General features: G+C 45.0%; 1 protein-coding gene and 1 long non-coding RNA gene across 17 annotated transcripts in view; both read right to left on the bottom strand.

Moving 5' to 3' along the window:
• Positions 1 to 12,055: 12,055 nt before the first annotated feature.
• LOC308468962 lies at positions 12,056 to 13,723 on the bottom strand. The gene is made up of 2 exons (XR_013981950.1): positions 12,514 to 13,723; positions 12,056 to 12,351 (listed from the first exon to the last, which is right to left on the bottom strand). It is a non-coding gene; the product is annotated as an uncharacterized lncRNA (long non-coding RNA).
• Positions 13,724 to 13,865: 142 nt separating this feature from the next.
• The window catches only part of LOC308468957 (uncharacterized protein), a 62,515-nt gene continuing 51,566 nt past the window's right edge, over positions 13,866 to 24,814 (bottom strand). For 6 of the 16 annotated variants that reach the window (XM_081024288.1, XM_081024282.1, XM_081024280.1 and 3 more), the window contains one exon: positions 13,866 to 16,240. In XM_081024288.1, coding sequence (XP_080880414.1) covers positions 14,577 to 16,240 — 1,664 coding nt within the window. In that variant the 3' untranslated portion in view covers positions 13,866 to 14,576. Of the gene's footprint in view, positions 16,241 to 18,091; positions 18,219 to 21,129; positions 21,213 to 21,499; positions 21,582 to 23,210; positions 23,296 to 24,814 lie in introns of those variants that run through there. The other 10 variants (XM_081024283.1, XM_081024293.1, XM_081024294.1 and 7 more) reach the window with 4 other exon arrangements.

The raw sequence follows: 24,814 nt of genomic DNA, 5'->3' as shown, positions 1-24,814 counted from the left end.
ATGATTTAAGAAAGCCCTGTGGACTTTCACCTTCTCGTACCAGAGATATGCGTGCCACCCATACCGATTATTGAAACCTTCTAAATCCAGTAGGTCTCTGTTCTCCAATTTTATCCAATCTTTTAGCCAAAGTAGGCATGCTGCTTCATAATATAGGCTCAAATCTGGGAGAGCGAAACCTCCTCTTTCCTTTTTATCAGTTAGTATTTTCATTTTAATCCTTGGTCTTTTCCCCTGCCAGATGAATTTCATCAGGGTTCTCTGCCATTCTTTACATTGTTTTAAACCTTTAATAACTGGAAGAGTTTGAAATAAAAACAACATCCTCGGCAAAACATTCATTTTAACCACTGCTATCCTCCCTAAAAAGGAAAATTTCATCCTCCCCCATATTTCCAGATCTTTCTTTATTTTTTTCCATGTAACTTCATAATTATCTTTGTATAGGTTTATGTTTTTTGCCATGATCCACACTCCCAAATATTTCACTTTTTTCACCACCATGATTTCCGCTTTTTGTTCTAGATCTTTCGTTTCTTCCTTAGTTAGATTTTTAACCAGCATTTTAGTTTTATTCTTATTTACCTTAAAACCTGCCACCTCTCCAAATTCCTCAATTTTTTGTAATGCTTCTTTTACACTATCTTGTGGATCTTCCAAAGTCAGAACAATATCGTCGGCAAAGGCTTTAATTTTGAATTCCTTCTTTCCTACTCTAATTCCTTTCACTTCTGTTGCCTCCCTCAGTCTCTTATTAAGTACTTCCAAAATTATAATAAATAATAAGGGGGACAGGGGGCAACCTTGTCTGGTCCCTTTATAAATGTTAAAATATTCTGTTGTATTATTATTTATCACCAGCTTTGCTTTCTGTTCTTTGTATATTGCTTCTATGCCTCTTCTAAATTTTTCGCCAATTCCCATCCTTTCCAAAACCTTCTTTAGGAAGTTCCAAGAAACATTGTCAAATGCCTTTTCGGCGTCTATGAAAACCAGTGCGGCTTTTCTGTCTATTTTCATGTCCAAGTATTCAATAATGTCAATCAAATTCCTTACATTATCCCGTAATTGTCTCCCTGGGAGAAATCCTGTTTGATCACCATGAATTTTATTAATCAAGACCTTCTTTAATCTTTCCGCCATTATGTCTGCAAATAGATTATAATCATTATTTAATAATGAGATTGGCCTATAGTTCTTTCCTTCCATAGTGTCCACCTCTTTTTTAGGGATCAATGTAACATAGGCTTCCTTCCAGGTATTAGGTATCTTTCCTTCTCTCAATATATTGTTCATAACCTCTCCCAGCACTGGTGATATTTGGTTAATTAATATTTTATAATATTTTGCCGGAAGGCCGTCCGGTCCCGGCGCCTTCTCAGCTTTCATCTTTTTAATAGCCTTTTTTATCTCTTCCTGTGTTATTATCTCATCTAGTGCTGCTCTTTCATCTTCTACAATTTGTTCCAGATGGTGTTTTTGCAAAAATTGATCTATTTCTTGTTCTGTTTCCTCTCCTCTTTTGTACAAATCCTTATAATATCTTTGGAATATTCTTTTTATTTCTTTTGGTTCTTCCATAATCATATCTCCTTCTTTTATTTTACTGATCGTACTCAACTTCTTCCTTTCTCTCAACTGCCACGCTAGATATTTCCCTATCTTATTTGCGGACTCAAAGTTCTTTTGATTCATCCTCTTAATTTTCCACTCTATCTCTTGGTTAATTATTGTAGCAAATTTAGCTTGTAATATTTTTAAGTTCTGTTTTAAACTCTCTTCACTAGGGTTAACAGTTAATTTTCTTTCATTTTCCATAATCTGTGTTAAAATCTGCTCTTTCTTTTTTTCCTTTTCTTTTCTTAATTGGGTATTTTTCTGAATCAAAAAACCCCTCATGACCGCTTTTCCTGCGTCCCACACCGTCTCTATGGAAGTTTCTCCATTTAAGTTCCACCTAAAGTATTCTTCAATTGTTTCTATAGCCTTATTTACTATCCTTTGATCATTAAATAGATATTCATTCATTCTCCATCTGGCTGTTTTAACCTCTCTACCTTTTAACTCCATGGAAACCGCACTATGATCAGATAAAGTTCGAGGCCAAATTTCAGACTTAATTAAGTTCTGTACCAATTCCCTCGAGACCCAAATACTGTCTATCCTCCCCCAGCTCTGATTCGGATTTGAAAAAAAAGTGAATTGTTTTGCAGTAGGGTTTTTAACTCTCCAAACATCCGTCAATCCCAAATTATTTACCATGTCAAAGAAAGATCGTGGTAGTTTACCTTCTTTCCCATCTTGTCTTTTTGTTAATCTATCCATATTCGGCGTCACCACCCCATTAAAATCTCCCATCAATATCATTTTCTGATCCATCCATTCCATTAGTATATTATCTAATTCCAAAAAGAAAGCTGATTTTTTCTCATTCGGGGCGTATATTCCAACCACAACTATTTTTTCTCCATGAAACACCATCTGCACCACCACTACTCTCCCATGTTCATCTTTGTACAGTAATTGCGGGTCATATTTTTCCTTTATATAAATTACTACCCCTCTTTTCTTAACCTTGTCGGAGGTCACAAAGTCCAATCCCAATCTCTTATTACTTAATACCCTCTTGTGTTTTCCTATAACATGCGTTTCTTGAAGACAAATTAAATCCCAATTCTTTTTCAACAATACATGTGCAATCTGATTCCTCTTATTTTTATTGTTCAAACCATTCACATTCCAGCTTATTGTTTTTAAAGCCATCTATTAAACTATTCTAGCTAATTTAACTAGATTAAATAGAGACTACTGTTCCTTACTTTCCTCCTCTTGTTCTTCTCCTTCTCCTGTTAAGCTCTCCTCTTTTTCTTCTTCTTCACTCCCTTCACCCTCCTCGTCTCTCTGTCGTTCCTCCCTTTCCGCCTCCCCTTCAACTTTTCCCAGGTCCTTCTCGTATCTCCTCGCAAATTTTTGGAGTTCAACACTGGTGCTTAATTTAAACCTTTTTTCCTTAAAGTAGAATGAAATGCCTTCAGGAAACTCCCATCTATACAATATCCCTTTCTTCTTCAGTTGGTTTGTTAATTTTTTGTATGGCTCTCTCCTTTGAAGAAATCTCGAAGGAATTTCTCTAAAGATAATAATTGGGCTTCCTCCAATATATAACCTTTTTATGTGGTTCTGTTGCAGTATTTCATTTCTTATTTCCAAAGTGTTGAACATGACAATTACATCACCTGGCAATTTTTTCTTTCTGGCTCTGTCTGATTTTGGTCTTATTCGAAAAATATTTACTAAATGACAGTTTACCTCCTCCTCACTCTTATTCAACCAAGTTGCCAGCTCTTTTATCATTTTAGATCTAATATTCTCATTTGGGGTCTCTGGTACACCCCTCAGTTTCAGGTTGGTTTGATTTTGCCTCATTTGCGTCATAGCCATATTGTCCAACAACTCTTCCTGCACTCTTTCTATCTCTTTAACTTCTACTCTAATTCTATCCACCTCCTTCTTACTAATTTTCGTATCTTTTTGCACCTTTTTCATTGAATCTTCCAAAACCTTAGTTCTTACTGATAAATCTTTAACCTTTCCTGTCAATTCCCCCACCACTTCCTCCAATTTCTTATCCAAAGTGTCCTGTACCTCAAGTAATTTTCTCTCAATATATTGTTCATTATTTTTGAATTCTTTCCTTATTTCGGCCATCAGACTGCTATAGTCTTTAATTTCTTTACTTTCCTTAGCATCCTCTTGCCTCGACGACCTCCTTTCCGCTGGTGTTGCCACGCCTTTTTTTGCACCGTTTGTCATTTTGTAGGCTTGAAAGGTCTTAGGGTCCACCACACTAATGTCATTCAAAAAGGGATGAGGCACAGGATCACCGATAGTCTCTAATGGGTTAATGAGTTACCGGGTCTGGCGTTGGGGTGTAATAGCAGATATTAGGCATCAGGCTATACACAAAGTTTTACAGTCTTTACCTTTTACAGTCTTTGCCCTCTTAGAGGGTGGTATTATAGAGGTCTGGCGTCACCAAAAATTTTCCTTTACTGGAGACTTGGAGGTTCTTCGGGAAGTGTTCTTTATGCTGGTTTAAATTCTCCTATTTGGCTTTTGGCGTATGTCCTTTTAAATCTCAAATACATGCAGAGGCGTAGTAGATCAAGGACAAGATGAATTGGCGAATAACAAAGCCAAGTTAAGTCTCGAAATGGCTTCCTCCTCCCTTTTTTAAACCCATAGGGAAGTCACTAACATAAAACCAGCATTAATGTCTGGGGAGGACCCAGGCTTTCTTCCACCCACTTCAAACAAGAAAGTTGATGTTAACGATAACGTCCTCAAAAAGCCTGTCGGTTAAAGCATCAACCAAATGCCCCAGAAACCTCCTTTCCTCCTCTCAAACCCGGTAAAGAGTCTCTCTATCAAAAAAAAAGAAAACTCAGTATTACCTTGCTTCCAACTCTTTGTACTTTGTACTTTGTAAAATGTACTTTATTACCGAGGATATTCCTTCCCCTCGCTAGCGGTTACTTTCTTGCTCTTTCATTCACGTCTGCCAGCTTTTCGCTTTACTCCTTTATCAATCTTACCGCCAGTAGTGAATTCCTCCTCCTTTTGTCTTTAATTACTTCTCCGCTGGGTACTTCATTCAACATTCCTTTTGCTTTTACTTTGATTGTTTTCCAGTGTTCTCCCTCCTCTGCTTTCATCAAAGCTTTAGAACTATTTCCCAGCTTTTCCTCTGTTGTCGGAGGTCCGCCGCTTTCACTCGGAGCCTGAGGCTTCACAGCATGGAGTCTGATGCTTCCCCTTCTCGCTGCGGCTCTAGCCTTGTTAAACGCCGGCAACACAGGCGAGCACACGCAGCCTTGCTGGGTGTTTTGACCAACAGGATATTCCACCTGTGGTTTAGGGGTTCACGGAGCCTTCGTGACCCCTCTAAGACCCCCACGCTGTTCGAGGCTCCTCGGACGAGTTGCCTCGCGCTCCTTCCCGTGGCCGCGGCGTCCCGGAAGTGCCATATCTTCCTTTATCTGAATACGATCCATCGACCTCTTAGCTACTTTCATGTAGCAAAACCATCAGCTCCGTGCTACCAGATGTTGGAATTCAAGCCTCTATCGGGAGAAGCTGGCAACTCTCCCAGGCCCCCGGCATGAGTTCCGATGATCTACTCTGGCTGCCCACGTCCCAGCAGTCCAGGCAGATCTTGATAGGCGACCCTCCCCAGCGTGGGAAGAGCACACCCACTCTTTCCTGGCCCCCGCCCGTAGGGGAAAGAGATGGTCAGAAACGTCTATTTACATTGCTTTATTTCTGACTCTTCAGCATAACAGAAATCATGTCTGCTCTCTTCAAGCATCGGCAAACAAGTGACAAAGACTTCCTGTACTTCCTGTACAAGAGCAAGAGGAAGCGCTCATATTACACTCTGAGCTTATTCCGGTGCATTGCCCTGTGAACTGACTGTCCCTCTGTTTCCCACGGACAGTCCCAACATTCCCATCATGTTTTGTTTTCAAGCTAGCAGTTTGCAGCTGCATTGCATCCATATCACAACATTAAGGACTTTTTTAGATCCTGTTTGTTCGTAGCATGATGAGAGGGCCGTGATGTCTTGTTCTATCTTGCTAACTTTTAAGGAGGTTTGTTTTTTAAGGGATGCTTTCTCTTTTATACAAGCTCCTCTGGTGACCGCTTTCATTGCATCCCATAGGAGAGGGGTTGTTTGCTGTCTACATTGTTTTCTTTGAAGTAGTTTTGGAGAGTTTTGTGAGACTCTCTCTGTTTATTTGTGGTTAGGATGGGACTGAAGGACCATGATGGGGTGGCTTGTGTCCCCCCTCCTATTTTGAGGGTAACTTCTACTGGGGCGTGATCTGTGATTTTAATGTTACCTACGTTGATTGATTCTACTGAAGGGATCCGACCTTGTGTGAGCAGAATGCTGTCCAGGTGGACACTGTGCCATAGCGCCCAGACAAGAATGTGTGGCTGGTGTCTCCTGGGTTTTCTTCACCCCAAATGTCAGAGACCCCTGTTTTTAGGATTTTTAGCAAATTGTAAGAGTCCCTAATTGTTGGGGTTTCCTTCGGAGGAAGGTTGCCCATGGGGTTGTAGGGGGGGTGTCTTTCAGGGATATACTTTTCATATTTAGGTTGAGGTCACCCCCCCGGAATTGCTTCCCCTTCGGAGGAGAGGAACTTGTTTAATGTTTTTTGGATGAACTCTAGCTGTTTCAAGTCTGGGGCATATATGGAGCCAATTGTCAGTTTAGTTTTGCCATCTAGTGTCCCTTTAGCAAAAATGAGTCTGCCTCTTTTGTCTTTGAGGACTGTTGCGGCTTTGAAGTTCAGGACTCTACTGAGTATTATGGCTACTCCACAGGACTTTGCTGAGCCAGGTGCAACTCATTGTTGACTGAAGCAGGGATCGCTCAGGAGTTTGGGAGGGTTGTGTATTTATTGTAGGAAGGCGATGTGCGGTTTCATGGTGTTTACATACAAGGTGATGCATTTTCTTTTGATGGGGTTTCCCAACCCCCTCACATTTAATGTAATTGCTTTTAAGCTAGCCATCTTGCTTATCTACTATATAGGGTGATTCCATGCCAGCCAGTTTGGGTTGCCCTGTGTCTCTCACCTTGTATTGTCCATCAAACCAGTGAAATTGCGCTGACCTAGAGGTTAAAATTAGATTTGGGTTAAAGAGTGGGGGGTGGGTTGCAGAAAGTATCCCCTATGTAGTCATATATGTTACCATAAAGCACCAATGCTGCAGCAAGCAAAAGCTCTAGCAGCTCAGCCAGCTGCTTGTGGCTGGAAAGCCAGACAGGATGTTTGTGACTGTTGTCATGGGAACAAAGGGGCAGTCCATTCTGTACTGAGCACCGGATGTTAGCTCAGTGTGTGTGTGTCATATGACCCGTACTGGATGTACTTGGGAGGAGTTTTCTTCTTGCTGTTGTTGAGTGCAGACATGATTCTCTGTACTGATGTAAGAGGCAGAAATAAATGATGTAAATAGTTTTCTGTCTGCTTCTTTCCCCTCCCTGGGGACACCAAAGGGGAGAGAGGAAGAACGGTGTGTTCCTCTCATACATCTGAGAAGAATCGCCGGACCTCGCCTGCTTATCAGCAGAGGTTGGGAGACGCGGGGAGGTCGACAGGAATATCTGCCGGTGCCTACAGGTGGCACATTCCTCTGACCCAGGCAGAATTCCAACAGTGGCAGCCTTCGGATGGTTGCGATTCATCGGACATCTGCATGAGAGGCTGGTGGATTGTCCTCCTCTGCTCCAAGGAGGAAGAGAAGCGTCTGAAAGATGCCAGAGGCTCCACAGACAGCTGGTGGAAAGAAGAGGTGTTTTCCAGAGCAACAAAGTTCAAGGTATGCTGCATTTCGGGCTAAAAGTGTGAACGCAGGAAGATTAATTCACTGGTTCACGGGGAGCTGCGTTTTGGAAAAATACAGCTCCGGGAGAAGAGGCCTGCATTCCACAAATTTTTGTGGTTGATAAACTGTCCCATTGAAATGCATTGTTGCTAGGTAACGGAAAGTTGGAAAGTTACTGGCAAAGGGGCTGGACTCTGAGTGTGAGCCTGGGAAAGCGAAACAAAATCAGAGAATGTTTTGGCTACAAGGTTTACGAGCTCTTGGAAGGGACTTTTCAATAGCAGCCTGAGTTTAGCTGCCAGGTGCAAAAAGCACAAACAATTTGCAGTTTGCTGCGTGAGAAAGGAAAAAAACGACTGTTGGATTTTACAGTTTGTTTGAGAGTGTGGGCTGGAAAGCTGAAGAGGCTTGGCTTCAAGATGGATGCCAAGAAAGGAGTTTTGCCTTGCCCACCTCCCTTATCCAATAACAATTATTCATCTTGGTCTGTAAAGATGAAGGCCCTGCTGCAGAATCAGAGGCTTTTTGATGTAATTGAAAACCCCATCCCTGCAGCACCAACCAGAGGTTGGGAGTCACGGAACGTGAGGGCCAGGACTGCTATAATTCTGTGTGTCTCAGATGATCAGTTGGTGCATGTTCAGCATTTAGAAAATGCGAAAGAGGTTTGGGACACGCTGCGTACAACGCATCAGAGAGATGCTGGTTCTTCAGCGTTGCTGTATTTTGAGAAGTTGACCAATCTGAGACTTGCGCCTGATGGAGATGTTCAAGCGCACCTGACAGAAATGAAGTTTCTGCGTCAACAGATGGTGGAACGCAATTTCCGTCTTCAGGAGGAAGTGTTTTGCTTCATGATGATAAACAGCCTTAGCCGCACTTACAAGGTTGTTGCCAGTCAGCTTGGTTCCCTACCGGCCGCGCAGCTGACCGCGGAGAGAGTTTGTGCTGTGGTCCTGAATGAACACGACAGACTTGCTGCACTGGAAGAAAAAGACAGGGGGAGGGAAGAACAGAGTTCTAATTCCCCCACTGCTGATGCTACTGGAGAGCATGGAGTAGCATTGAGTGCTGTCCGATGCTACAATTGTGGACAGACTGGGCATCTACAGCGAAACTGTAAGAAGCCGCGCCAGTCAAGAGGAGCAAAGAGCAGCTCTACGAAGCCTCAGGCGTCAGGCAAAAGCCGTACCAAGTGCCAGGTGAAACCTGCAAAGGCTATGATGGCGAAAGGAACCACGCCAGATGTTGGGAACTCGTTCATAATTGACACGGGCGCCACGGTTCATATGTGCCCGCACAGAGGACTGTTTTCGACGTTGAAGAAGCAAAGCTTCACTGTGAAACAGGCCAACGGTCAGGAGTTGGAAGCGACTGGAATTGGGACTGTGTATCTTGAGAGTCTGAACTTGACTATAAATGATGTTTACCTGGTTCCAGAACTGAGATTTAATCTGCTGAGCGTGTCGCAGATTGCAAAGAAAGGACTGAAACTGTCCTATGATGCTAAAAGCTGCAAGATCTACAAAGATGGAGAACTGTTTCTTACTGCCAAAGAGAAAGATGGACTGTATTTGTTGACTTTTGATCAAAGTGATTACATGAAATGTAATTCTGATGTTTCTAACGAAATCTCTCTTGCAGGTGTGACCAGTGTGAGCACCAGGAAGCTCACCAAGAAGGTCGACAGAGCATTTCAGCGGGTGTATGCTGATGTGATTGGTCCTCTAGAACCATCTAGAGGCGGTGCACGATATTACCTTGTGTGTGTGGATTGTTTCACTAATTATTCTTGGGTTTATATGATGGAGAAACCGCAAGAAACTTTAGAAAAGTTTCAGGAGTTTTGTGACAAGGTTAAAAGTATGCATGATGCTAACATTGATTGTCTTTTCACAGATGAGAAGCAAATTTTTCTGTTACAGAAGTTTCAGAAGTTCCTGGATGGAAAAGGGATAGACCACAAAGTGGCAGTTTCGCAAGAAGCGTGGAACAGGGGGGTCTGTGTGAAAGTGAACAAAGAATTGCAAAAGGGGATGAATGCGCAATTGCTGAGTTCACATTTGCCACATGAATATTGGGCCGAATCGCTAGCGTCCTATCTTCATGTGTGGTTGAGAAAGGTCTCAACAGAGTTGGGATGTTCTCCTTTTGAGAAGCTGTTCAATAGAAAACCTTCTGTTGCCTATTTTAAGGTTTTCGGGTCTCATGTGAGAACAGAAGCTCCAGGTGGTGTAAAGAATGCCAGAGGCATTTTTGTGGGTTATGAAAAGGGTCTCTACAGAGTAATTTTGTCTGAATCTGGTCAGGTGATTCTCACAAAGTTCCTAGAGAATGCTCCAAAGCAAGAGCGGGTTGTAGAACAGACATTTCCCACAGGAAACGATTCAGATGATGATGATGAGTTTGATCTTATTGAGTTCAGTAGTACTGATGATGACACTGATAGCTCAGAGAGTTCAGTTGTAACAGTCATTGAGAGGAAATCTCACACAATGGATAGACCTTCACAGGTGAAGGCAGAACCACTGATTGCTACTGGTTCTCCAGAGAGTTCAGAGGCTGAACCAGAAAGCAGAGAAGAGCAGCAATTTTTACGTAGGTCTGAGAGAGCAACGAAGGGTGTACCACCCAAGAGGTATTCAAAGGAGTTTGCTAACCTTGCATATGTTGCTATTGTAAACGACCAAGGACAGATTGAAGCTGTGTCTGAGTCAGAGACAAAGGCACAACAGAGAGTTGTTAACCGAGGTAATGCGAAGTCACACAACCAGAGAGGTACATTGGTTAAACCAGTGGCGGGTAGTTCCAAGGGTGGAACTGAAACAACAGGGGAATGTTATAAATATAACAACTGTTTGTTTTCTTCTCTGGATGACCCTTTGCTCGCAGCACACATTGATACTTTAGGGGGAGTATGTTACCATAAAGCACCAATGCTGCAGCAAGCAAAAGCTCTAGCAGCTCAGCCAGCTGCTTGTGGCTGGAAAGCCAGACAGGATGTTTGTGACTGTTGTCATGGGAACAAAGGGGCAGTCCATTCTGTACTGAGCACCGGATGTTAGCTCAGTGTGTGTGTGTCATATGACCCGTACTGGATGTACTTGGGAGGAGTTTTCTTCTTGCTGTTGTTGAGTGCAGACATGATTCTCTGTACTGATGTAAGAGGCAGAAATAAATGATGTAAATAGTTTTCTGTCTGCTTCTTTCCCCTCCCTGGGGACACCAAAGGGGAGAGAGGAAGAACGGTGTGTTCCTCTCATACATCTGAGAAGAATCGCCGGACCTCGCCTGCTTATCAGCAGAGGTTGGGAGACGCGGGGAGGTCGACAGGAATATCTGCCGGTGCCTACAGGTGGCACATTCCTCTGACCCAGGCAGAATTCCAACAATATAGGTGTTTATTTGGGGTATCATGGGCCATCTGGCATTTAGCCAGTTAGTCCTAGGTCTCAGCTGGCATGGAGTTCTTTGTTCAAGGTCAGGCCATCCTCCCTGTTGTTTGCGATAGGAAGTGGTCAGTGAAACGGTGTTAAGTGTCTTAATAATGATAATAATAATTTATTATTTATACCCCGCCCATCTGGCTGGGCTTCCCCAGCCACTTTGGGCGGCTTCCAACAAAATATTAAAATATCATAATGCATCAAACATTAAAAGCTTCCCTAAACAGGGCTGCCTTCAGATGTCTTCTAAAAGTCTGGTAGTTGTTCTTCTCTTTGACATTTGGTGGGAGGGCGTTCCACAGGGCGGGCGCCACTACCGAGAAGGCCCTCTGCCTGGTTCCCTGTAACTGGGCTTCTCGCAGTGAGGGAACCACCAGAAGGCCCTCGGTGCTGGACCTCAGTGTCCAGGCAGAACAACGGGGGTGGAGACGTTCCTTCAGATATACTAGACCGAGGCAGTTTAGAGCTTTAAAGGTCAGCACCAACACTTTGAATTGTGCTCGGAAACGCACTGAGAGCCAATGTAGGTCTTTCAAGACCGGTTTTACGTGGTCTCGGCAGCCGCTCCCAATCACCAGTCTAGCTGCCGCATTCTGGATTAGTTGTAGTTTCCGGGTCAGCTTCAAAGATAGCCCCACCTAGAGCGCATTGCAGTAGTCCAAGCAGGAGATACCCAGAGCATGCACCACTCTGGCGAGACAGTCCGTGGGCAGGTAGGGTCTCAGCCTGCGTACTAAATGGAGCTGGTAAACAGCTGCCCTGGACACAGAATTGACCTGTGCCTCCATGGACAGCTGAGAGTCCAAAATGACTCCCAGGCTGCGCACCTGGTCCTTCAGGGGCACAGTTACCCCATTCAGGAGCAGGGAGTCCTCCCCACCCGCCCGCCTCCTGTCCCCCCAAAACAGTACTTCTGTCTTGACAGGATTCAACCTCAATCTGTTGGCCGCCATCCATCCTTCAACCGTCTTTGTGACGCCTATGTTGGATATAGGGTCCATAAGCAATGTTGCTAATGTTATTAACATCACTGGTAAGTTGGGGTAGGGATGAGGGTGTTGATATGCTCTGGCAGCCCCAATGTGCTGCTTGTTTGTCAGATTTTAGCCTGTTTGTGGATTGTTTTATTGAGGTTAGGGTGAAGCAGGACCACCTGGAGGAATTTTACCCTTATGCTTTTCATAGAATCAGTTAGCCATATAACCATATATCCTTATAATGATTTTTATATAATCCATGTTTGAATCATGACGGCTTCTGCAAAAGCTTATAGCAAATTGCTTAGATCGGAAGAATCCGAAATGAACTCTGCCCCAGTTCGCTTCCCTTGTTCTTCTCAATGTCTCGCTAACATAAGGGGGAAGCAATAAATCTGCTGTGCTGGCACTTTCCCCCCTGTCCAGACAGGGTCCTGAGTAGCTCAAACAGGAAGATGCTAACGCAGAATGTCCCGGTATAGCAGATGGCCGCGTAGGAGCGTAAGGGCCGAAGTTCCTTTTTCTTCCTTCTTACCATAAATCAGGGGAAAGGTTAAATGCATGTTCAGACTGAAAAAGCAGAAGTTGGGAGGGAACTCTTTACATGATCAGGGGGCAAGGCTTGAATGCTCTCATTGGTTTTCTTTTTGCTGCCGTGTGCGATTGTATCGCTTATGTCATGTATGTACTCAGGTATAAAGCCTCAGGGCGCTGGAACCCGGGGCCCAGTCTTTGGGAAAGGATTCCACTGGGTCACTTATTGCTCAGCAATAAATATCACTTTCTTTTTCTCCACTGCTGCGTCTGTCAATTCTGGGACACAATTTGAGTGGCTCACTGGTACCTTAAAAATCCTGGCAACAAGGGGAATTATTTTACTTAGTAAGGCGTGGGGAGGGGTGCTGAGAGTGAGTTGTAGATTGTTGTAGATTGTTGGGTAATGGGGAGTGTCTTTTGATGTCACCTGGACTGGTGTTGGGTGGGGATCTCTGTGGAGGTGTGAGGCTGGGGGGGAATATTGATCGTGTTAGCTGTATTGATGGCTTGGGGGGAGAGGAAAAGGAGGAGGGGGTCACCAGTCCATTGGGTTGAGGTGATTTCTGGTTGCTTCATTCTGCCTTCTGCCACATTGGCCTCCGCTCCCCATTTGGTGTCCTCCGCAAATGTGATGGGGATCCCCTCAGTTCCTTCATCCAAGTCGTTCATAAAGACGTTGAACAACAACGGGCCCAGGACAGAACCCTGCAGCACCCCTCTTGTCACTTTCCCCCAGGATGATGAGGAACCATGGAGGAGGACAATTTGGGTTCGGTTACTCAAATCCACCTAACAGTTTCCTCATTCAGCCCACATTTTAGAAGCTTAAAGGCAAAAATATTATGGGGGACTTCGTCAAAAGCCTTACTGAAATCAAGATGCATTATTTCCACAGCTGTTCCCTGATCAACAAAGTTTGTAACTCCATCCAAAAAAAGGGGAGGAGAGATTTCTCTGGCTTTTCTTGTTTTTGAGAAAGCCATGCTTTTATCTTGTATGTTTATGTTGTGAAATCTTCAATTGGAGGGCACATAAATATTAAAAATGATAAAAAATAAGGATATTGACAGGCTGAAACATGTGCAAAGGAAGGTGATTTATGTATTTATTTAATTTGTCTACCACCCGGCCCAGTGGTGCCAACTTGAATAAAATATTGGAGGAAGGGGCCAGGTAAGGCCTGCCTTGCACAATCAATCACATGATGCATAAAGGGCATTGGAATGGCAATGCCTATCAACTGGGGGGGTGGCCCCCTCAAATATATCACTGGGGGGCAAAAACCCCTCAGCCTCTAAGTGTTGACTCCTGTTCCCACATGTCTCAGGACAGTTACAATATAAAAGCACAACGTAAAAACACAACATAAAAACACAAAATACACATCATTCAGGTGTATCTGAAGAAGTGTGCATGCACACGAAAGCTTATACCAAGAACTAACTTAGTTGGTCTTTAAGGTGCTACAGAAAGGAATTTTTTTATTTAAAATACACATCAGTAAGTCAACTCCCCACCACATGTTAAAAGGGCCTTAGATGTCAATCAGCCAAAGGCCTGGTTAAAAAGGTGCGTATTAACAAGGCTCCTAAAGCTATAGAATGAAGGGTTTATCCCCTGTATGAATTCTCTGATAGGAATTGAGATTGGAGCTCTGACTAAAGCTCTTTCCACATTCCCCACACTGATAGTGTTTCTTTCTTGTATGAATTTTCTTTCTTTTTTTTAAATGATATTTATTCAAAATTTCATCAATACATAGACACACAAAAAAACACAAGACACACAGAAAAAAATATACAGCAAGGAATAAAAGAAAAGGAAAAAAGCCCAAAAAAGAAAGAAGAAAAATACAAATCTCAGATTGCAACTTTTCATTTGCTTAATTCTTGAACCTCCTCACACCTCCCTTTTTGTATTCTAGTTTAATTCGTTATTTCAGCAAATTCTTCCCATGTTTCTCAATTTTAATTTAAATGATTAATCTTCACAATCTCTCTTATTTATTAATCAAGATAACCTTTCCATCTTTTAATATAATCTGTTATTCAATTTACCTTAATCTCTTTAACCTTATCTTATCTTAAAAATCTTAAAATTTCAAACTTTACATCATATTCATACATATCTCCTTGAAATCATTTCTACTAAAGCCAATTTAGTTCCATTCCAGCATATTCCCTCCAATTTCATTGATGTTGCACTAATTCCAAAATTAGCAAAAGAATTTCTCTTGAATTTTCTGATGGGAAGTGAGAAGGGAGCTTGTATTGAAGCTCTCTCCACATTCCAGAGAATGATAGGGTTTCTCCCCTGTATGAAGTTTCTGATGCTTAGTGACAGCAGAGCTGTGACTGAAGCTCTTTCCACATTCCCCACACTGATAGGGTTTCTCCCCTGTATGAATTCTCTGATGGGAATTGAGATTGGAGCTCTGACTGAAGCTCTTTCCACATTCCATGCACTGATAGGGTTTCTCCCCTGTATGAATTCTCTGATGCTTAGTGAGATGGGAACTCGTCCTGAAGCTCTTTCCACATTCCCCACACTGATAGGGTTTCTCCCCTGTATGAATTCTCTGATGAGAAGTGAGATTGGAGCTCTGACTGAAGCTCTTCCCACATTCCATGCACTGATAGGGTTTCTCCCCTGTATGAAGTTTCTGATGCTTAGTGACAGCAGAGCTGTGACTGAAGCTCTTTTCACATTCCCCACACTGATAGGGTTTCTCTCCTGTATGAATTATCTGATGGGAAGTGAGACTGGAGCTTGTAATGAATTTCTTTCCACATTCCCCACACTGATAGGGTTTCTCCCCTGTATGATTTCTCTGATGCTTAGTGAGATGGGAGCTCGTCCTGAAGCTCTTTCCACATTCCCCACACCGATAGGGTTTCTCCCCTGTATGACTTCTCTGATGCTTAGTGACATCAGAACTGTGACGGAAACTCTTTCCACATTCCACACACTGATAGGGTTTCTCACCTGTATGAATTCTCTGATGGGAAGTGAGAGAAGAGCTATCAGTGAAGCTCTTTCCACATTCCATGCACTGATAGGGTTTCTCCCCTGTATGAAGTTTCTGATGCTTAGTGACAGCAGAGCTGTGACTGAAGCTCTTTTCACATTCCCCACACTGATAGGGTTTCTCTCCTGTATGAATTATCTGATGGGAAGTGAGAAGGGAGCTTGTATTGAAGCTCTCTCCACATTCCAGACAATGATAGGGTTTCTCCCCTGTATGAATTCTATGATGGGAAGTGAGATTGGAGCTGCTACTGAAGCTCTTCCCACATTCCATGCACTGATAGGGTTTCTCCCCTGTATGAAGTTTCCGATGCTTAGTGACAGCAGAGCTGTGACTGAAGCTCTTTTCACATTCCCCACACTGATAGGGTTTCTCTCCTGTATGAATTATCTGATGGGAAGTGAGACTGGAGCTTGTAATGAATTTCTTTCCACATTCCCCACACTGATAGGGTTTCTCCCCTGTATGAATTCTCTGATGAGAAGTGAGATTGGAGTTCTTATTGAAGCTCTTTCCACATTCCATGCACTGATAGGGTTTCTCCCCTGTATGAATTCTTTGATGGGAAGTGAGAGAGGAGCTCTGACTGAAGCTCTTTCCACATTCCACACACTTATAGGGTTTCTCCCCTGTATGACTTCTCTGATGGTATGTGAGATGGGAGCTCCAACTAAAGCTCTTCCCACATTCCATGCACTGATAGGGTTTGTCTCCTGTATGAATTCTCTGATGCTTAGTGAGATTGGAGCTCTGAGTACAGCTGTCTCCACACTCCAAATTTTTGCATGGCTTCTCCACTCTGGGGATTTTGTCGTGTTCACCTTTGTTCTCGATTTCCAATTCATCACAATCTGCAATGGAGACAAAAAGGGATTAGAGCCTCAGGAACAAATGAAGAAGAACTGAAGGGAGTTGGGTGTGTGTTCATTACCTTTGTGGTTTGTCATTAACCAACATATTTCTTATTAGATTCTGATGGGTTGTTGAATGTTTCTTTTTTTGATATACTGTAGTGGTAAAATTGTGACCAAGCTGCGGGAGGCAGTGGAAGACAGGGGTGCCTGGCGTGCTCTGGTCCATGGGGTCACAAAGAATCGGACACGACTAAACGACTAAACAACAACAACAAAATTGTGAAAGCCTTTTAGAAAAAAGTGCATTTCAGATGTTTGATGGCTCATAACACTACTTCTTTTGGAGTACAGTGGATGCTCGGGTTGCAAACATGATCTGTGTGGGAGACATGTTCACAACTCGCAGCGTTCGCCACCAGCAGCGTTGCATCTGCGCATGCGTGGGTCGTAATTTGGTGGTTCTGCGCATGTGCGAGCACTGAAACCTGGAAGTAACCCATTCCGGTACTTCCAGGTTCGGCTCAGTGCGCAACCCGAAAACACGCAACCTTAAGCGACTGTAACCCGAGGTATGACTGTAATACCATAATATTATATAGCAATGGAAAGATAATTTAATCAAGAATGTAGTGCAACGAAGTTTGTTCAATTATCTGTATTCTATCAAAAGTTATAGACATATAACCAGAAAAGGGAAGCACAACTTGCTTAGGTTGACTTTTGTCAGTGTATTATGTGATTGCTATCAATTTGGTTGGTAGTTACCCAGAAAGAGATGTAAAATTGTACTATTAAGTGAACAAGGCTACAGGTATGAAGAAATTAGAAGAAAGATTGGGGGAAACTTAACCAAAGCTGGTCTATATTTTTGAAGAGGTATAAGGGACTCAGTCACTCCAAAATCAGACTGGTAAAGGCAGGAAAATTTGCACAACAGCAAGTGATGATCGAAGAATGAGAGACTGTGCCTGCATGACAGAAGAAAATCATTACATTCTTCATTAAATTATTTTTCCATTGATATATAGTTTTATGCTATTACTCCCAAAAAAGTGGTGTTATGAGGTATCAAAGCTCTGAAATACACTTTCTCCAAAAGGTTTCCACAATTTTGGCCACTAGTGTAAGTTGTTCATTTTAAAGTTAATGTACTTTTTATATGGGGACAGATTGTTATGATTAATGTTTCTGGTTTATATAAGTGTTGGAAGCCGCCCAGAGCAGCTGGGGCAACCCAGCCAGATGGGCAAAGTAAAAATAAAAATTACTATTACTATTATTATTATTATTATTATTATTATTACTATCACTGCTACTACTACCTGAGATTCAAAAAGCCTGGCTCTTCTCTGGGATGGATTTTGTTTGGCCCAGTCATGGCATCCCCTCCATCTCCCATGTCAGTCGTCTCTCTGGTCAACCCAAGACTGACAGCAGCAAAAACAAAAACAGAAAACTTGACAGAAGCTACTTATCTTTCTGCACAACTCTGAAGCTAAATAAAAAAAATTCCTTCCAGTAGCACCTTAGAGACCAACTGAGTTTGTTATTAGTATGAGCTTTCGTTGCATGCACACTTCTTCAGATACCAACACAGATACCAACCAAGTTGACATTTAAGATGCCTGGGCAGTTCAGACACCCAACCGTGGTATAAAAAGGCAGAACTGGAGGAAGATGGTTCACAGAAAAAACTGGAATTTGCTGTTCAAGGTTTATTGTGGGAGTGTTAGGTTCCCAGGTGTTGGAGGGGGCGCTGCTGAGCTCTGTGGAAATGTATGAGGTTTGTCACACAGAGGTGTTTTTTGAATTTCCAGGCAGATAGGATGATCCCACAGGGAGCCTTACCAAGAGAGGCCACGATCCCACAATTCTCCTCCATGACGTCCTTATGCAGAGCTCTCTGGTCAGGATCCAGCAATGCCCACTCCTCGTCCGTGAAACAAACAGCGACATCTTCAAAGCACACTGGACCCTATAAGAAAAAGGAAATGTCCTCTTCTGAGACAGCAGAAATATGATCTGCTACACAATGCTCTGTTCTTTCCTTCCTCTTAATTGCTGTGTTGTTTCGATAGGATTGCTTTCAATAGGATTGACACTTTGACACGCATTCTGGAAACGTATGTCTAGATGCTTGGTTCTGGCCTTCAACTGCCCAGATTCTGCCAACTTCAGACAGGGTTGATTGTCTTCCCAAACAGTGATGGGCAGGCAACAATCCCCATAGATCTCTTGCACCAGGCATCTATAGAACTCCAGTTCCCTGCACAATTCCGACAGTGCAATGAACTCAGCCTCAGTAGAGGACAGCGCAATGAGACTTTGCTTCCGGGACTTCCACCCAACTAGAGATTCCCCAAGGTTTATTACCATCCCAGTTACGGACCTCCTGTCATCCAGATTCACCCCGTCGGTATCTGCCCAGCAAGTAAGCGCCGCCTCACCTGCAGCTGACAGCTTGAGACTGAAGTCCTTGGTATCCTGCAGGTAACGCAGCACCCGCTTGATACCATGCCAGGCATTTACACTGGGCTTTGATGCTTCCTTACTGAGCAGATTGGTAGCAAAAGCAATGTCCGGCCTGCTCCATTGGGACAGATATAACAGACTACCCAGAGCTGACTGGAAGAGCTCAGCGTTCTCGCACTCAACGCGTTCTGCTAGCCAACTGTCTTTCACGTAGCTTGTCTCCATGGGTGCCCTAACCCCTGCACAATCAGACATTCTGAACTTCTCAAGCAACTGCTCAATCTTGCCTTTCTGACTGAGCAAGAAGCTTCCATCTTCAGTCCTGTCTATCTGAACACCAAAGTAGATCCTTACTACACCCAGGTTCTTGAGCTGAAACCGTTTTCCAAGCTCTTTGGCAAACTTCTGCACCTGTTTGTTTGCCCCTGAGATGTGAATGATGTCATCAACAAAGATCAACACCACTTCCTGTGAATCTCCTGACACTTTAAGGTACAGGCAGCTGTCAGCAACACTCTTCTTGAAACCTAGCTTCTCTAAGGCTTTAAGCCATAAATGGCCACATCCACATCAAAGTCATTCACCTGAAAACCTCTTTGTGCAGCAATGGCTAAGAGCATGTGCAGAGTTTCACTTCTGGAAGTAGGAGCATATACCTCAGTATAATGCAGCCCCTTTTGCTGCGTGAACCCTCTGGCTACTAGCCTAGCCTTGTACTGTGGTTCCCCTGTTGCTGTGGGTTTAAGACGGTAAACCCAGCGGCTGCTCACGGCCTGTTTGCCCACTGGCAACGTTGTGAGGGAGAACACACCTAGAGACTCCATTGAGCTCATCTCCTTCTGCTTTGCCTCATGCCATTTCCTGGCTTCTTCCTGAGGCAGTTTCTGAACACCCTCAAAACTCTCGGGTTCACACTGTGCCATGCCAACCCACACACTTGTGACTGCAAACCTGTCAGGAGGTTTACCTTTCGTTGTGCAAGCTGAACATCTCAACCCAGTTTCAGGTACCCCCTCAGACCCACTAGGACCAGCTAGAACGTCCTTGGCCTCAGAGAGCTCCCCCTCTGACTTACTGCGCCGTTTAGACTTCTCAGCTGAACCTGTGGGTGAAGAAGGAGCACTTCTCTGTTCAAGCTTCACAGCTTTAGGAGAAGTTCTTCCCTCTACCTGCTCTGGGTCAGGACTCTGTGCCTCAGCAGCAGGTTCAACCTCTACCTCTTCCTCATCAGCAGAGTCTTGCAGACTCTCTGAAAGAACATCAGGGTTCCCATGTATGCGTGTCCATCCATTCTACTCACAGAACTCAGCACTGCTGCTGAGCAGAATCCTGGACTGATTGTCTGTTGGATAGGCAAATCTCCACCCCTTGGTCCCCGGCTCATACCCACAGAAAATCATCTTTTGGGACCTAGGGCCACCCTTTCTGAGCTTGGCCTTTGGCACAAGGACCCAGGCATCGCAGCCTGAGTACAGCTGGGTTAAAGTGGTTCTGTTCTGTCTTCTGTCAAGGTCATGCTGACTATAAGAAGAGGCCTGAAGGAGCCCGGGTTTCTCTTTCTCTTTCTTGTTCTCTCTCTCTCTCTCTCTCTCTCTCTCTCTTCCTACTGGTGTTCTGTACAGAGTATGCTGAGTGTTGAAGTTAAAACTTATTATAAGTTTTGGGAAATTTCAGTTAAGTTTGCTGCAACTGGTTTTCTTATGGACAGGGCCAATCCTGAATGTTTTGGATTTCGGACCATTATGCTCATTTGTCTTCAGTAGCACTAAAGCTCTGCTGGGTGAAATACAATTGCCTCTGGTCTATTTTGGGGAATCCTGCAACGTATTTACGTTTTCACTCTGGTAACTATACATTGGAGTTCTGCCTGGATCAATACTGAGTAGAATTCCATGACAGGGTCTTCCTCCATGAAATCAGCTGCCAAAAGAGAAGGCCCCTAGCTCCCCACAGCTTTCCAAGTCCCCTCTCTCTGGGGTTTCTGGCAAGTGATCCAACAGTGCGCCAGTGTGCAGCCTGCCTTTGCTCCTCCATTGTCAGACGTCTCCTGGCTCTGAGAGACAAGCAGGGAGGGTGGCTTATGGCAGAAGGAGAGGGAGCCCCCGGTGGCTCCTCCTTCTCCTGACTTTCCTCTCGACCTTTACTCCTCCCACTCGCCTCCTTCCTCTTCTGCCTCAGAGTCTCCCAGCTCACTAAGCCCTGTTATCCCTTCAGCTTCTGACACCTCCTCTTCCTGGGCTTCTCCTTCTTCTCCCTCTGACCGCTCATCCTTCCTCCACCTCCACTCCTTGGGCTGAGACATCTTCCCTTCCTGGTTCCCCGGCTGCTTCCTCCCACCATTCCTCTGTGCCCAACCAGTCCATGACATTGCTCCATCCCTCAGCCTCTGTCCCCACAAGGCAGCTTCCCCTGACCTGATCTGGTTCCACAGCCGCTGCTTCCCTTCTGCCCCCATGAAAAGATGGATCAGGAGGTCTTGCCAGCATCATTCTGTCTCCTGAAAGAGAAAACAGGTAAGCAGGATGCCAGGCGTGCCCATGTCTCTCACAGGTGAAACAGGGCATCTCTAACTATAGATGGGCCTTTGAGAAAGCCTTACCTGCTGAGTGCATTTGGACATTTGTGCCCATTTCATATGTTAGTCATGCAGAAATACATCTCTCCTCCTCTGGACCCTTCCTCCCAACTCCCCCCCCCCAAAAAAAAATGATGAAAAGAACCCAGAGATTATATGGGAAACCAACAGAATGAGACCAAATGGAGAAAAACCGCCTTCCTCCTTACCCAGTGGCCTCTGTCTGGTGTCCAACGGAGGCCTCTCTGCCTCACAGGAATCCAGGTCCATTTCCTCAAAACAATCCTTTTCCTGAAAAAGCAACAAGGATTCAAAACAGAGAATGAATGACAAGAAATAGCAGAAAGATAATGGAAAAGTAAAAAACTTTAAGGGTGTGAGATCTCATTCCATGGATGCCTTCCCAGAAAAAGGATGGGCCATCAGCAGAGCATTATGGGATGTTCTCCATCCTCTTTGGAGCCCATAATAATAATAATAATAATAATATTTTTTTATTTGTACCCCACCCTCCCTGGCCGGAGCCGATCTTTTGGCAGCTAACATCATAAATCTAACACAGAATACAAAGAACATAACAGGCAATCGATTAATTAAAATACTTCTTAAAATTAGTTCAAAACAAATTAAAATCTGGACAGACGGCAGTCCACTGGTATAATAATAATAATAATAATAATAATAATAATTTATTATTTATACCCCGCCCATCTGGCTGGGTTTCCCCAGCCACTCTGGGCGGCTTCCAAAAGAATATTAAAATATTGTGATACATCAAACATTAAAAACTTCCCTAAACAGGGCTGCCTTCAGATGTCTTCTAAAAGTCTGGTAGTTGTTCTTCTCTTTGACATCTGGTGGGAGGGCGTTCCACAGGGAGGGCGCCACTACCGAGAAGGCCCTCTGCCTGGTTCCCTGCAACTTGGCCTCTTGCAGTGAGGGAACCGCCAGAAGGCCCTCGGTGCTGGACCTCAGTGTCCGGGTAGAACGATGGGGGTGGAGACGCACCTTCAGATATACTGGACCAAGGCCGTTTAGGGCTTTAAAGGTCAGCACCAACACTTTGAATTGTGCTCGGAAACGTACTGGGAGCCAATGTAGGTCTTTCAAGACCGGTGTTATATGGTGTCGGCGGCCGCTCCCAGTCACCAGTCTGGCTGCTGCATTCTGGATTAGTTGTAGTTTCCGGGTCACCTTCAAAGGTAGCCCCACGTAGAGCACATTGCAGTAGTCCAAGCGGGAGATAACCAGAGCATGCACCACTCTGGCGAGACAGTCTGCAGGCAGATAGGGTCTCAGCCTGCGTACCAGATGGAGCTGGTAAACAGCTGCCCTGGACACAGAATTGACCTGTGCCTCCATGGACAGCTGAGAGTCCAAAATGACTCCCAGGCCGCGCACCTGGTCCTTCAGGGGCAAAGTTACCCCATTCAGGACCAGGGAATCCTCCACACCTGCCCACCTCCTGTCCCCCAGAAACAGTACTTCTGTCTTGTCAGGATTCAATCTCAATCTGTTAGCCACCATCCATCCACCAACCAACTGCCTCCAGACACTCACACAGGACCGTCACCGCCTTCACTGGTTCTGATTTGAAAGAGAGGTAGAGCTGGGTATCATCCGCATACTGATGAACACCCAGCCCAAACCTCCTGATGATCTCTGCCAGCGGCTGCATGTAAATGTTGAAAAGCATGGGGGAGAGGACAGAACCCTGAGGCACCCCACAAGTGAGAGCCCAGGGGTCTGAACACTCATCCCCCACCACCACTTTCTGAACACGGCCCAGGAGGAAGGAGCGGAACCACTGTATGACAGTGCCCCCAGCTCCCAGCCCCTCAAAACGGTCCAGAAGGATGTTATGGTCGATGGTATCAAACGCCGCTGAGAGATCCAGCAGAACTAGGAAACAGCTCTCACCTTTGTCCCTAGCCCGCCGGAGATCATCAACCAGTGCGACCAAGGCAGTTTCAGTCCCATGATGAGGCCTGAATCCCAACAGGAAGGGATCCAAATGGTCCGCTACTTCCAGGTGTGCCTGGAGTTGTTCGGCAACCACTCGCTCAATCACCTTGCCCAAGAATGGAAGATTTGAGACTGGGCGATAGTTGGCCATCGTGGCCGCAATAAAGATGGTTTTTAAAGAAGCAGTTTAATAACCGCCTCTTTCAGCAGGTCTGGGAAGGCTCCCTCACGGAGGGAAGCATTCACCACCCCAGGAAGCCCATTGCCCAGCCCTTCCGGGCCAGCTTTTATAAGCCAGGATGGGCAAGGATCAAGGAGACAGGTGGTTGGTTTCACTCGTCCAAGCAGCCTGTCCACATCTTCGGAGGTAACAGATTGGAATTGATCCCACGCAATTTGACTAGACAGGACTCTAGCACTCTCCCTCCCCGGCCCTGCTCCCACGGTGGTGTCTACCTCTTCCCGAATCTGAGCGACTTTATCTGTAAAAAACTTTGCAAAATCATTGCAGGAGATCATGTGGCCCGTACTGGGCCCCGATGTAGCAGGTGGTTCCGCTAAATTGCGGACCACCTGAAAAAGTCTCCTGCTGCTGTTTTCTACAGATGCAATAGAGGCGGTGAAGAAAGTCTTCTTCGCCGTCGCTACCGCCACTTGGTAGGCTCGACATTGAGCTCTAACCCGTATCCAGTCAGCTTCAGAATGGGTCATCCGCCACCGGTGCTCTAGCCGTCTCAACGATTGTTTCATTGCCCTCAGATCCGTGGAAAACCACAGGGCTGTCCGGGCTCCATGCAATCGGAGAGGGCGCTTCGGAGCCAAACAGTCAATAGCCCTGGTTAACTCCACATTCCAGCGGGCCACCAGGGAATCAGCTGAAAGGCCATCAACATGGGATAAAGCATCCCCTGCCACTCTCTGGAAACCATTTGGATCCATTAAGTGGCGGGGGCGGACCATCCGAATTGGTCCCACCTCCCTGCAGAGGGGAAGGGTCACGGAGAAGTCCAGTTGCACCAGGAAGTGATCTGACCATGGCACTTCTTTCGTTTCGCTTTTACTTAGTGTCAGATCACCAACATCCATAGAGGTAAACACCAGGTCCAAGGCATGTCCGCGGCTATGGGTTGGGCCAGACTTATTCAGGGACGGCCCCATGGAGGCCATGCTTTCCACAAAGTCCCGAGCGGCCCCTTGTAAGGTCGTGTCGGCATGAATGTTAAAATCCCCCAGGACAACCAAGCTAGGTGTCTCCAGGAGAACATCCGCCAAGACCTGAAGCAGCTTGGGCAGGGAATCCTTGGTGCAGCGGGGAGGTCGGTACACCAAAAGGAATCCTGTACTGCCCCTATTGCCCAACTTCCAGAACATGCACTCAGAGAACTGGGTCTTCCCAATAGGACGCCTGGTGCAAACTAACGACTTCCTTAAAATCACTGCAACCCCCCCTCCCCGCCCACATGACCTGGGTTGCTGTGTGTAAGAGAAACCTGGTGGACAAGCAGCGGCAAGAACAGGCCCATCTGCTTCCTCCAACCAAGTCTCTGTTACACATGCCA

Source organism: Podarcis pityusensis (assembly GCF_964106645.2).
Source record: "Podarcis pityusensis genome assembly, contig: HAP1_SCAFFOLD_95, whole genome shotgun sequence".
Taxonomy (NCBI): Eukaryota; Metazoa; Chordata; class Lepidosauria; order Squamata; family Lacertidae; genus Podarcis; species Podarcis pityusensis.
Note: the sequence above shows the minus strand (reverse complement) of the source record. Positions and strands in the feature narration are given on the sequence as shown.